This window comes from Octopus sinensis, linkage group LG26, assembly GCF_006345805.1.
Source record: "Octopus sinensis linkage group LG26, ASM634580v1, whole genome shotgun sequence".
Classification (NCBI taxonomy): Eukaryota; Metazoa; Mollusca; class Cephalopoda; order Octopoda; family Octopodidae; genus Octopus; species Octopus sinensis.
In genome coordinates this window covers 25,080,500-25,095,499 of record NC_043022.1, presented here as the reverse complement: position 1 = coordinate 25,095,499, position 15,000 = coordinate 25,080,500, and the positions used below count along the sequence as shown (strand labels likewise).

Here is a 15,000-nt window from a genome sequence, read left to right as displayed (position 1 = left end):
AATAATGTAGCAACATGATTTAGTATGGTTACAACCAAGTGTTTAAGGTGGCGTTGAATCAAAAGCTTAAATAATTTTTATTCCTTGCGAGTCGCTAAATAGCTTTGCTGCATTTTGCTCTTATTTATACATTTGACAATTTTGGGCGTTTTTGACCATAAAATAAAGAAACAAAACAGTATTTATTTACATATCTTAACTAATAGATCCATTTGAATTGTATGAGGACCATAAATAAATAGATAGATACAGAGACAGACAGATAGATAGAGAGAGAGACAGACAAATAGATAGAGGCAACTAGATAGATAGATAGATAGATAGATAGAGAGGGGGACAGATAGATAGATAGATAGTTAGACAACTAGTTAGGTTGAAAATATTTTATGCATACATCCAAATTTTCGTATGCACACATACACTCTCACTCATATACTTTTCTAATGTTACACAGCCTTCTACCAAACTTGTTATAGCGAGGACCAAGTTTTTAAGTAGGTCTAGTAGCAGCAGTAGTGGTAGCAGTAGTAGTAGTAGTAGCCGTAGTAATAGTAGTGGTGGTGATTCCATTAATATACACTTACCATATCAAATTAAAATATTTCGAAATGTAAGTTCATTAACATAAGTTCCTCTTCAATCACAAGGCATATTTTTCTCAACTTTGAAAGGTTTCACTTTTCCAAATAGTTTAACACATCACCAGCCTCCTCATCATCATCATCACCATCGTGTCTAGATTTTTGAAATCTGGGATGGCTTAAGTATATTCTCAGGAGTTCTATTTGGCAAGATGCTATAAATTGAAATGCAGAACTACATACTGTACTCCCCTATAAGATTATTATTATTATTAATATTATTATCATCATCATCATTATTATTTCTCTTTTTCTCTTTTACTTGTTTCTGTCATTTGACTGTGGCCATGCTGGAGCACCGCCTTTAGTCGAGCAACTCGACCCCGGGACTTATTCTTTGTAAGCCCAGTACTTATTCTATTGGTCTCTTTTGCCAAACCGCTAAGTGACGGGGACATAAACACACCAGCATCGGTTGTCAAGCGATGTTGGGGGGACAAACACAGACACACAAACATACACGCACACATACATACATATATATATACATATCTACGACGGGCTTCTTTTCAGTTTCCGTCTACCAAATTCACTCACAAGGCTTTGGTCGGCCTTGTTTGAATTCTTCACTATTTACTTAAAAGCTAAGAAGAAACACCAGCAACTATTGTTGTTGTTGTTATTACAAGTAGCAGAATCCTTACAGCATTGCACAATATGCTTCGCGATATTAGTTCGGGCTTCTTACATTCTGAGTTCCAAAGCCTGCAGATGTCAGCAGCACCTCGCATCCTCCTGGGGATTAATATAATTAATTACCAGACTAGTTCTGCAACTTGGCCACTCCTCTCAAGTTTTCTGGCCTTTCACTAGAATTTGAAACCAAAGGCGGCAACTTGGAAGAATTATTAGCACATTGGGAAAATGCTTTGCAGTATTTCTCCTAATTCGTCACATTCTGAGTTCAAATTCCACCAAGGTTAACTTTGCCTTTCGTCCTTTCAGGGTTGATAAAATATGTAACAGTTAATTTCTGGGGTCAATATAATCAACTAGCCTCTCACCCAAAATTTCAGCCCTCATGCCTATAATATAAAAAAACTCCTTATTTTTATCTGGAAAAATCAATGCTGTGTCTGTACCGGTTTCTCACTGGGGTTGGCCTAATCAACTACACCTTCACTCCACATTGCCACTCCTTTCAGGGTTGATAAAATATGTAACAGTTAATTTCTGGGGTCAATGTAATCAACTAGCCTCTCACCCAAAAATTTCAGCCCTTATGCCTATAATAGAAAAAAATCATTTTTATCTGGAAAAATCAATGCTGTGTCTGTACCGGTTTCTTACTGGGGATGGCCTAATCAACTACACCATCACTCCACATTGCCACTCCTTTCAGGGTTGATAAAATATGTAACAGTTAATTTCTGGGGTCAATATAATCAACTAGCCTCTCACCCAAAATTTCAGCCCTTATGCCTATAATAGAAAAAAAATCCTTATTTTTATCTGGAAAAATCAATGCTGTGTCTGTACCGGTTTCATACTGGGGTTGGCCTAATCAACTACACCTTCACTCCACATTGCCACACTGTGCCAGTGTTGGAAATTAAAATTTCTACAAGCCATTCATGCCACCTTTGCTAAAATTGACTTTGCTGAAATGAACTTGGCTAAGATTAACTTTGTTGTTGTCTTAGAAGAGAAATTACCTCAATGGTTGTTTGTACTGTTGTTGTTGTTGTTGGCGGTGGTGTAATTGAATTTATCCGTCAAATTGCCACTGTAAGAAATTAGAAGAAGGAATTTGGTCAAATGCATCTAACCTTTGTATGACCCCCTTCTTTATCCTGTGAATCCCAGTAAAACTTTCTTTCATTAAGGAAATGAATTTCAAAAGATGCTTGGATTTATTTCCTAATTTTCAAAGAACCGATGCTGGAAGCTGCAATCCGTTTATTGTTATATCTCGTGAAGTAAAGCAACCGAGATCTGATTTGGTTCCAAGTGTCACAACAGATTTCCAAGACACTTGGCACCGATGAATTTCTTCTCGGATCACAGATGGATTATCTCTCTCATCTTCTTCTCTGTCCTTTTTGATTGTTACTTAAATCTGCTTCTGTGTGTGTGTGTGTGTGTGTGTGTGTGTGTGTGTGTGTGTGTATGTGTGTGTGTTCGTGTGTTGTGGGGGAATGCTTGGGAGAGAGAGAGAGAGAATGGGAATCCGTGTGTGAGAACAAGGCAAAATGATAAGCGAGTTATTAAGATTGCAGGATAGCAGGTAAACGGATGGTAGGGTAGGTACTCAGGGTGGGGCGGGTAGATAGATATGTTACATAGTTAATGTGGTTGGCAAACAGAAACAGGTACATAAGCAAGAGAAAAAAAAACAGGTGGGTAGTGAAATAGATAGATAGAGCAGGAGATAGATAGATAGAGCGATAGATATATAGAGCGATAGATAGATAGATAGATAAATAAATAGATAGATCGATAGATAGAGCGATAGATAGAGCGATAGATAGAGCGACAGACAGATAGAGATAAACAGATAGATGTATAGACAGAGAGAGAAAGAGATAGATGTATAGACAGAGAGAGAAAGAGATAGATATATAGACAGAAAGAGAAATAGATAGATATATATATATAGAGAGAGAGAAATAGATAGATAGATCGATAAACTGACTGACAGACAGACAGATAGGTAAAATAATTAAAAAACAAAAGACGTACAGAAAACAATATTTGTGTAGCTACATAGATAGAAAGCGATGGTTAGATAAATATAAAGTGATAGATGTACTACCACTGGTAAGATTCAGTGAAACCAAGATCACTACCATGAAGACGAAATAATTCAGTATACGAAGAAGATATGTTGTGTTTGCGATAGAAGGAAAGATGTTGCAAAGAGGAGATAATCATCTAATGATATTCCATTTTAAGCTTTTTTTTATTTTCATGATTTTTTCTTGATTCATTTTTTTTTTTTTACAGTGTTTTTAAAGGGGGTATTTATTTTTGTTTTTGATTCAACAAAAATATATATTTTATTTTTTGTGCATAATCTCCTTATCAGATACAGGGAAATTTTTTTTTTTTGTCTGTTCTTTTATAGTTTCTTTCCTTCAGTGTTTGTGTGTACATACATATGTATGTGTTTGTGTATGCGTGTGTGTATATATATATTACATATATACACAAACACACACACACAAATGTTCTTATTGTACATCGAAGCTAGCATATTTGTGTCTATGTGTATGTCTATAAATATATGTGTGTATTTATGTAACGTTTATGCCTGTATATATATATATATATATATATATGTTTGTATGTGTAGTAATATGTGTGTGTGTGTGTGTGTGTATATATATATATATATATATATATATATGTATTTGTGTGTATATTAGTGTATCTATGTATGTATATTTATATATATGTATGTATTTGTGTGCATATGTTTGTGTGTATATAAGTGTATCTATGTATGTATATTTATATATATATATATGTATTTGTGTGCATATGTATGTTTGTGTGTATATAAGTGTATCTCTGTATGTATATTTATATATATATTGTCATGCGTCTGCGTATATTTATGTTTGTGTATTTAAACATATCTATGCATACCTATGTTCATGTTTATATATAACTGTGTGTGTATATATGTGTTTTAGTGTACATGTTTGTGTGTTTTATATATATATATGTATGTATGTATGTATATATATATATGTATGTATATATATATGTATGTATATGTATGTATGTATGTATATATATATATTTGTGTATGTTACTTTTGTATTGGTAAGCATGTAGTCAGGCTGGAGCTAAATATATTATAGGTATTTCTTAGTCCAGACCTAAGATTTGATCCCAGAGGGGTTTTTTGCCTTCCGATTTAAGCCAGTGATCTCCCTTTAAGGACATGTGACCACACAATACACATCTATCTGCCTGACTGTGTCCATGTGTGTATGTGTATTTACAGATCTCTGTGTATAAATATATAAATATACATGTACATACTTACATACATATCTACATTCATACATACATCTGGTGTAATAATAAGTGCATGTATGGAATTCTGTGGTAGGTTGTATGTATTCAAACTTATGGTATTGTTGCTAGAAATAGCAGCCAAATCACCCACGGAGCTTTACTCTGCTAGCTTGAAAAAAAGAACCAGTTTGACAGGATCTGGCATGCCACTGAGCTGCGCCGTGCTTCGTCGTTGTCTTTGACATGGCTTCTATGGCTTGGATGCCCTTCCAAATGCCAACCACGTTAGAGTATGAACTGAGTGCCTTTTTTGTACCACTGGTAATTGTGAGGTTGCTAAGTTGTGTTCTTTAGCAAAAAACCTCCTTTTATGTCCATCCAGATGGCAATAACGAGTAATCTTGTGATGGACTTGTATCCTGTGCAGAGATGAATGTCATGATCTTGGCCCCTTAAATGACGTAGGCTTGCCCATCTAGCCAGTGGGTTGACACCATTTGAAAGCTACAGCTATGCAAAAGAAGTACATGAAAACAACATCTTATTGTCTGGTCAATAGTTTTATATATATATTTACATTTATACATACATACATACATATATATATATGTTGTTGTTGTTGTTTGTTCCTTCTCGAGCCACACCTGGCTCATAAGGGCCGGTTTCCTGGTTTCTTAGCATATAGGTTCCCCACCTGGATGGTATGCCAGTCCGTCGCAGGTGAGCTGCAAGATGCAGGAGGAAAGAGTGAGAGAAAGTTGTGGCGAAAGAGTCAGCAAAAGTTTGCCATTACCTTCTGCCGGAGTCGCGTGGAGCTTAGGTGTTTCGCTCATAGACACACACATCGCTTGGTCTGAGATTCGAACCTGTGATCCCTCGACTGCGAGTCCACTGCTCTAACCACTAGGCCATGTGCCTCCATATATATATATATATATATATGTATGTATTTATATATGAGATGTATTGGTATCCAGAAGACCCAAGATGAACTTTACTATTTTCTTCTAGTTAACTCTTTCATATCATCTCTGATGAAGAGATATCGCTAATATCCCAGAAACAGCTGTACTCATTTTATTTAACACATGCACACACACACACACACACACACACACACACACACACACACACACATATATATATAAGAATTCAAAACAATTACATTGAATATGGAGACAGCAAAGCAAGCCCATATTCACCCATGTAAATAATTACAGTGAGATCGCTCACCCTGAACGATCCCTCAAGCATCTTACTACTTGATGCAGTGAGCTGGAACTTAGACTGTACTTCAGAGCTGGTATGGTACCCACCTGGATAATTTATCCCTATATACTCATCATCATCATCATTATCTTCATCATATATATTTAACATCACATCATGAACAGTATTTTTGTTTTTATGTCACATATACATACTGGCATGGTTGGATAGGATCTTTTGGGGCAGTCATTGATGACCAGATGTTAACCCTTATTTTTTGCTAACCCTCATTGTTACCTCTTATGACACACAAGGGTACCATGTATTTATTTTAGATATTCGAAGCACATATGCTCATAATATTGTATTCATCAGTGTATGTGTGTATGTATGTGTGTTTATATATTATTAATATTGTATAATGTCAGAAAAAAAAAAATCAATATTTTTAATTTCAGCAAAATCAATCATCCATCGATATTTCGTCATCAATTCGTCAGTTATTACAGCGTTTTTGGTTAAGACACTTGACTCTAATTGCCTTAATGCTTTTCTGCTCTATTTAAGGAAACTATCAACAACATCACCATCATCATCGCCATAAAGAACCTCTTCATCATCATCGCTATCATCATTAACTTCATCCTACTCATCATCAACCTCATCTTTATCATCATCATCGTCGTCATCATCATTTTCATCACCCACTTTCATTGTTTTTATTATCAATATATTTGACTTCCTCAATTTAAAAATTAAAATATATTTTTTTTTTAAATTAAAAAAAAAAATTTCATAACATATTTGTGGAAAATTAAAAAATTTTAATTTTTATCATTTTATTTGAAATATTTTAATTTGTGGCTTAATTTTTTTTTTATGTGTGTGTTCAATTTCATTGTTGTTGTAATTTTATTTTTTTTATTTTTTTTTTGTATTATTTATTTCCCCTCTCTTACATTTATAGGCTTAAGCCGTTTAATATGGGCCGACAGGATGGGTGAGAAAAGTGAGTTTTCACATATAATCCTCCAACCATATGTTCTCTACTCTGAATATTAAAATATTTCGATTCTTTGAAAAAGAAAAAAATTCAAAAATCTAAAAAAAAAAAACAGTCACTTGTCTGCACCCTCTCCTTTTTCACTACTACTACCACCACCACCACTACAACTATTACTATCTCTGCTACTGCCATCCCTTTGATTCTCTCTCTCTCTCTCTCTCTCTCTCTCTCTCTCTCTCTATCTATCTATCTTTAGTTTTCCATGTGTTGGAAACTATTATTTTGTTTACCTGTATCTCTTCCTCGCTCTCACACTCTCTCTCTCGCTCTCTCTTTCTTTTAATCCCTTTTACTCTCTCTCATTCTTTCTCTCTCTCTCTCTCTTCGTATTTCCCTCTTTCCTTTCATGCTTTTGTTTGGTGTTTTAGTATTAGATTCATATCATGAATATATATTTAGATATATATATATATACACACACACACATAGATATACATAGATGTGTATACATGCATATATATATAAAATATATATATATGCAAATGTATATGTGTGTGTATGTGTATGTATATATATATATATATATAGTAGAATTAGATAGTTTCATTGCTTCTTTTGGCTTTTATAGCATTGTTGTATTTTGTTGTTTTATTTGCTGTTGTTGTTGTTCTTGTTGTTGTTTACATTTTGCTTGCTTTGATTCACCTTCTTACCTCCCCTCACTTTCCATTCTTCACCAACATACTCCTTACCTTCAACCACCGCTGCCACCACCATCCTCATCATCACTAAGGCCATGAGAGGAACCTCTACCTGATTGTTCCGGCTGCTTGAAATCACAGCCAAATCTCTCGTGCTAAGGAAGAAAATATAGAAGGTCGTTATTTAGATAATGTAGTACAAGGTATGCTATGCCCTGAAATGGAAGTAAGAAAAATAGATGGAATAAGGGACGGGATAGGATGGGATGGGATGGGTTGGCCATAGTTTGAGTGCTTTTGGCTGAAGCAATGCTCAGTCGAGTTTAGGCCAGGGATAAGACATCATCATTATCATCATCGTCCTCATCAGTTGTATCAGCAAGAGCAGCATCAGCATGATCATCACCATCACTGTCAACAGAATCAGACATCACCACCATCATCATCATCACAACTATCATCATCACCACCATCATCATCACAACTATCATCATTACCACCATCACCATCTTCATCACCACCATCATCATCATCATCACAACTATCATCATTACCACCATCACCATCTTCATCACCACCATCATCATCATCACAACTATCATCATTACCACCATCATCTTCATCACAACCATCATCATCATCATCATCACAACTATCATCATTACCACCATCACCATCTTCATCACCACCATCATTATCATCATCACAACTATCATCATTACCACCGTCATCATCTTCATCACAACCATCATCATCATCACAACTATCACCATTACCACCATCATCATCATCATCATCATCATCACAAGCATCATCTCCACTTTCATATTTTCCTCATTCCTTCCACTCATAGTTTTTTGCTCCTTCATTCATTACTCTCCTTCATTACTCTACTCATTCTTTAGTCTTATATTTCATTCTTTGTCCCTTAGATGTTTCGTCATCATTCCCTTTCTCGCTCTCGTACTTTTCTACTGCATTATATTCTAAAGTCAACAAGAAAGAGCTCATGGGACCACTTGGCATGCTAGAAATAGTAACCAAATCTTCATCATAAACGGAAAGAAAGAGAAAATCGATAAATGGTCATACAGAGACCACAACAAGTTTTAGATTAGCTATTACATGAAAAACAAAAAATGGAAAATTGGTGATGACAGCTGTAGAGCTCATTTGATCCTAGATCTTTAGATTCACTTATGGCATGAACAACATCAACACTGCTAGTTTGATTGACTATTTTTCTACATCTCTCTCCCTTGCTCTCTCTCTCTCTCTCTGTATTCTCAGCCATTGCTTTGTTGGTCTCTCTCTCTCTCTCTCTCTCACTCTTTCTATAGTGCTTTGCTTATTCTGTTTTTCTTTCTTAACTCTCCCCTTTGCTCGTTGCACGCTCAGCTAGAGACAGCAGCCAAACTTCTTTCAAACCTCATGTTATTGATTCAGATAGAGAAAGAGCATATTAGATAAAGTAGTTTCATATTTTAGGATAGGTGTGAGGGGCCAGATATGGCCAGTTTAATCCCTTAGCATTGAGATTATTCTGTCAAACATTAATGCTTATTTATTTACATTGTTTTAAATTAATCCTGCATTATCTGGTAGCTTTGAGATTTTGATGATGTGGTTTGTTTATTTTACGAATGGCAATTTAGGGAAGGTGCGAGAGACTGGATATGGCCAATTTGAATACTAAAGGATTAAAGAAAAAACTGAAAGGAAATAATGGTCTTAGCCCTTTAGCATTCAGATTGGTGTTAGGAAGGGCATCCTTGGCGTTAGGAAGGGCATCCAGCCGTAGAAACATTGCCAGATCAGACTGGGCCTGGTGCAGCCTTCTGGCTTCCCAGACCCCAGTTGCACCGTCCAACCCATGCCAGCATGGAAAGCGGACGCTAAACGATGATGATGATGATTACTCTGTCAAATGTAATGCTTATGTATTCACAATGTTTTGAATTAATCAAGCATTATCTTGTAGTTTTGAGATTTCAATGATGTGATCACTTATTTTTAAAACAGCATTGTAGGATAGGTGTGAGAAGCCAGATCCTGCTGGTTTGAAGATAAAATAGGTTAAATATTTGGGTTGGATACGAACAGTTTAACCCTTAACATTCAGATTACTCTGTCAAATGTATTGGCTATTTATTCACATTGATTTGAATTAACCATGCATTATTTCATAGCTTTGAGTTGTCAATGATGTGATTGCTTACTTTTAAAATGACTTTGTAGGGTTGATGTGAGAGGCTGGATCTAGCCAATTTTAGGATCTTTTCGGTTTGAATGGCAGTTTTTTCTAGCGGTGTCATATGAAATTGTCACCCATAATTATGACCCTAGTATCAATCTATTGCATTTCAATATGTTTTAGGGTTGGGGTTAGTTAGGGTTAGGGGTGGGGAGAGGGCATCTATTTTCTCCACAAATGTAAATAAACCCAATCTGTTTCTTAAACGAGGGACATATTCATATGGCACAGAATGTTATTTACCTCAATACACATCATTGATTGATTGAAATTGCAGAAATTGAAGAAAAAAGCAACAAATATCTTACAAACTATAGAATTTTCTCAATGAACCCAAGAGAAAAAGATATTTTATAAACACATTCTACCAGTATACGAAGTTTAAAATTTTTTAGTTACCTAGAAATTATGTTAAAAACTGCCGTTCAAACCGAAAAGATCCCAATTTTAACATGGAACAAGGTAGAATATTTGGGCCGCTGGTTATGACTGGCTTAAATGCTAAAGGAACATATGATCTTCACATTTGATCTGCATGTGATTAAACTGGACATTTGACTTACAAGTGCAATCAGTCCAGTTGGGATATCACAAAGGTTCTGTCAATCTGATTTCACTTTATGACTCCTGAATCTACTCCTGCTACTACAATTGCTACTCCAACTATCACTCTCTCTCTCTCTATCAATCATCACTATTAATATAACCAAAACTTCTATAAACTCATTTTCCCTTCCACTTCGATGTTGTCTGCTCTGTTTGTCTGTGTGTCTTTTTTTTTTTTTTTAATTTCTTTGGTTGTTCAATTTATGATTTGCTTTATATTGCTGCCTCGCCTATTTGTATTCATTTGTTTTTAATGTGTATGTCATCAACCATTTTTTGGTACTGCTCTTTTGATTTATTGCATACCCACACACACACACACATTCATAAAAATACACATACACACACACACACACACATACACACACACACACACACATACACACACACACACACACATTCATAAAAATACACACACACACACACACACACACATATTCATAAAAATACACACATACACACACACACGCATTCATAAAAATACACACACACACGCACACATGCATTCATAAAAATACACATACACACACACACACACGCATTCATAAAAATACACACACACACAACACACACATTCATAAAAATACACATACACTCAGGCCCACATGCACGTGCAGGAATGGGAGGGCATAAATATATACCCTTATATATAAACATGCAAATGAACACCTTCACATGCTCCATCTCCATCTCCATACACATACATCACAGACATCTTTGTATAAGATATATTCCATATATAGAACATACATGTAAGTACACAAAAGAATTAATGGTAATACTGTTCAATTATATATTACATATATTAAATATAATTTAAGTGACTCATTACAGTTGGCCAAATGTTTCTCACTGTAGGAGTGCTTCAGTCACTTGAAAATTACTTTACAGACTGAAACAGGAGGCCAACTGTAATGAATCATTTTAATTTAATATATCTTATTATTCTTGACATCTAGTCCTGGCTTGAAGCCTTTAACCCTTTAGTATTTAAACCGGCCATATCCGGCCAAAATAGCTAATCTGTTTTATGTTCAAACTGACCAGATCCAGGCTCTCACACCTACCCTACAATGTTATTCTACATTAGGTAATTACACCATCAAGATCTTGAAGATATGAGATAATGCATGATTAATTCAAATTAATGGGAATCAATAAGCATTATGTTTGATAGAATAATCTGAACACTAAAGGGTTAAATATAATTTAAGTGACTCATTACAGTTGGCCAAATGTTTCTCACTGTAGGAGTGCTTCAGTCTCTTGAAAATTACTTTACAGACTGAAACAGGAGGCCAACTGTAATGAATCATTTTAATTTAATATATCTTATTATTCTTGACACCTAGTCCTGGCTTGAAGCCTTTAAATGAGAAATGTCTCTAGCTCATGATTAGTATTTCCAACACACACACACACACAGACAGACACACACATGCCTTTACACACAATAATTGATGGTAATGCTGGTGATGAAATTGCTATTAAAAGATGTAAAATGTCTGCAAGAAGCAGTGTGTACCCTTTAATGCCATGATATGTTTTGCTTTTTTGAATTGTGCCTTTAATTTTGCTTTATCATAATCCCACCCCACTAGAACATTTTTGTCTTTTTTTTTTTTTTTTTTGCTGGTGCCCAATACCCTAATATCCTTTCACCCTGCCTTTTGATGTGAATGGAGGTTTAATGTTAATATGCAAAGCAAGAAAGGTTGTTTAGTAGTAAGTTGGGTGAGTGGATAAGTTCTTTAGGACTAGATTTTTCCTGACTGATATTTCTGAGTTCAATACTTGACCAAAGTGATAGGTTATCTTTCAGCCTTCAGCTTACGCTGAGGCAGACATCTTTCAGCCCTGACCTTACGCTGAGGCAGACATCTACCTGTTCCACACTGAGATAGGACAAACATATAGCTATATAGATAGATATTTCAAAATTTTAACAAAAACACAACAAACAGAAAATTTTACAAAAAACGTAACAAACAGATAAGTCGTAGCTAATTCATCATCAGTCAACGCCTAAAAGATCATTACAATTTCGAACCTTTAACATTGATATTGTTCACTCTTAGTGGTGACAGTGATGAGAAGCTGCTAGGAACAGCTGATGAATGTACAGGACAATGACAAAAACAAACACAACAAAATAAAATATACAACAAAAAAAGCAGTATGACTGCAAGATATGTGTGTGTGTCTGTGTGTGTGCATATTGAATAAAAGGGATTAAAAAATCCAGGTAGATATTTATAAAGCACTCAGTATTAACCTTTAGCACACTGTAGATGCATCATGTCTATGATAGAAAAGGTTATTTATCATATACAGTTAGCACTGCTCTCTGCTGCTGTTGCTCTGAATTCGCACCTGTGTTTGTTCAGGTATGGCTGTATCTATAGAATAAGATTTTACAATCCATCCTTGGATACGATTTAGTATTTTGTCGGCTGTATAGTATTCTGTGTGATAGATACTTGCCCTTGCAAATCTGAATAATGCAGTTGATTTAATCTACTTGAATGAAACCCAAGGTTTTAGTCTGTCAGTGCTAACAGAAATCATCATCATCATCATCATTTAATGTCTGTTTTCCATGTTGGCATGGGTTAAATGGAGTGACTGGAACAGGGAAGCATGGTTCCAGTCTGATTTGGCAGGGTTTCTATGGCTAGATGCCCTTCCTAATGCCAACTACTCTAAGAGTGTAACGGGTGCTTTTTGCATGCCACTGGCACAGGTACCATTTACTAGGGGGACAAACACAGACACACAAACATACACACACACATTATATATATATATATATATATATATACGACAGGCTTCTTTCAGTTTCCGTCTACCAAATCCACTCACAAGGCATTGGTCGGCCTGGGGCTATAGCAGAAGACACTTGCCCAAGATGCCATGCAGTGGGACTGAACCCGGAGCCATGTGGTTGGTTAGCAAGCTACTTACCACACAGCCACTCCTGCACTCTATTTGCCCACAATATGTATGTGGGCAAATAAATACACACACACATACACAGAGAAAATAATGAGTAAATGTTCGTTAAATTAATTAGAGGAGAGTGAAAATCTAGATTCAGCTTTTGTTATGTTCCTTTCCAATGCTTCATGTTCTGTGAAAATTGTCGGTCTGCTGCTTCGTTATATTTATTTATTAATTTCTTAATTTGTTTTTTTTTTTCATTATTTCCACACTTGAACGCTTATGTGTGTATGTTTAAATAGTAATACTCACTCATGCACAGACACACACACAAACATATATGTTACACAAATTTATGTGCACTCCTGTATGTGTATTTGTGTATTTATATATATATATGTGTGTGTATGTGTGTGTGTGTGTGTAAGCTGCAAAGCATGACACGTAATGGAAGTTTGGGCTCAGTAATAAGTCCTACACTCCATCCACCCCTATACCCAGTGCTGTACAGCATGAGACATCAAACCATGGGATAGGGCAGTGTGCAGAATACGAGCCATGTAATAGTATCAGTGGAACACAGCAAACATATAGTGTTTAGCAAAAGCACTGAAAAGGTGAATTAACAAGATAATATAATGTTTCAACAAGCAATTATGTAATCTTGGCAGTAATTTGCCAAAACATGTGTATGTTTTATAAAAACATGAAATGACATATGTTTTCAATATTTTATTACTACTGCTACTACTACTATTATATATATATGTATATATATATATATATATATATATAATATGGATATGATTGTGTGTGTGTGTGTGTGTGTGTATATATATATAATATATATATATACACATACACACTAATGACTGGCAAGGATATAGCATTTCATTTTGCAATATACCAAATATATTAAATGCTTACAAGCCAATATCATGCCTTACTGTAGTATTAGCAGTATTATCTTGTTTTTAAGCTTAATTCTATAGATTTTCTATAGAATTCAAAGCCACCACTGAAAGTTATGCCTTGTGTATGAATACATCTATGTAAACAATGTGACTGAAGAATTCTGTAGAAAATATAACTTTCAGTGATGTTTTTGAATTTTATTGAAGGTCTCAAGAGATAAACTTAAACATTATCTATATATATATATATATATATATATATAATATATATATATATATATATATATATATACATACATACATACATGCACACATATATAGTTGCTTCTCTGTGAGGCCAAACCCAAAACCACAATCTCCGGAATGAAGCATCTCATAGGTTTCTCCATAGAGATTTTGACAATGTTTTCTTTTCAAACAGTCCAAGATGCAGGGTTTTGCGGTTCACGAAGTGCCTGCTATGTACATATTACACATCAAAAATGCAATCATGGTACCTGCCTCTTTTATGAAGAGAATATCCCCTTCCTTCTATAAAGAGCCAAACCACATCACTATTGATTTAAGTATTAATATTATTCTTTTTATATTAAATGCGATATTTTACAATTCCTCTTTTACAGATCTCAGTATTATCTCCTCCTGCTCACCCCCCTACGTTCCCTTTTCCTCATATGTGGGGTTTTTTTTCTTTTAAATTCATTTTAGTTTTTTTTTTCTAGGTGGTTGGAGACTGAATTCTTTTACTACTGTCCTTTGT

The 15,000-nt window shown here is 35.0% G+C and overlaps 1 protein-coding gene across 3 annotated transcripts in view; it reads left to right on the top strand.

Annotated features, from left to right (window-relative positions):
- LOC115224741 (ephrin type-A receptor 4a) overlaps positions 1-15,000 on the top strand; it is a 47,270-nt gene that overhangs the window by 2,277 nt on the left and 29,993 nt on the right. For 2 of the 3 annotated variants that reach the window (XM_029795632.2, XM_036513687.1), the window contains exon 2: positions 6,787-6,828. The exons of the other annotated variant lie outside the window; for it this stretch is intronic. In XM_029795632.2, the coding sequence (XP_029651492.1) occupies positions 6,787-6,828 (42 nt within the window). The remainder of the gene's footprint in view (positions 1-6,786; positions 6,829-15,000) is intronic. 3 annotated transcript variants of the gene reach the window in all.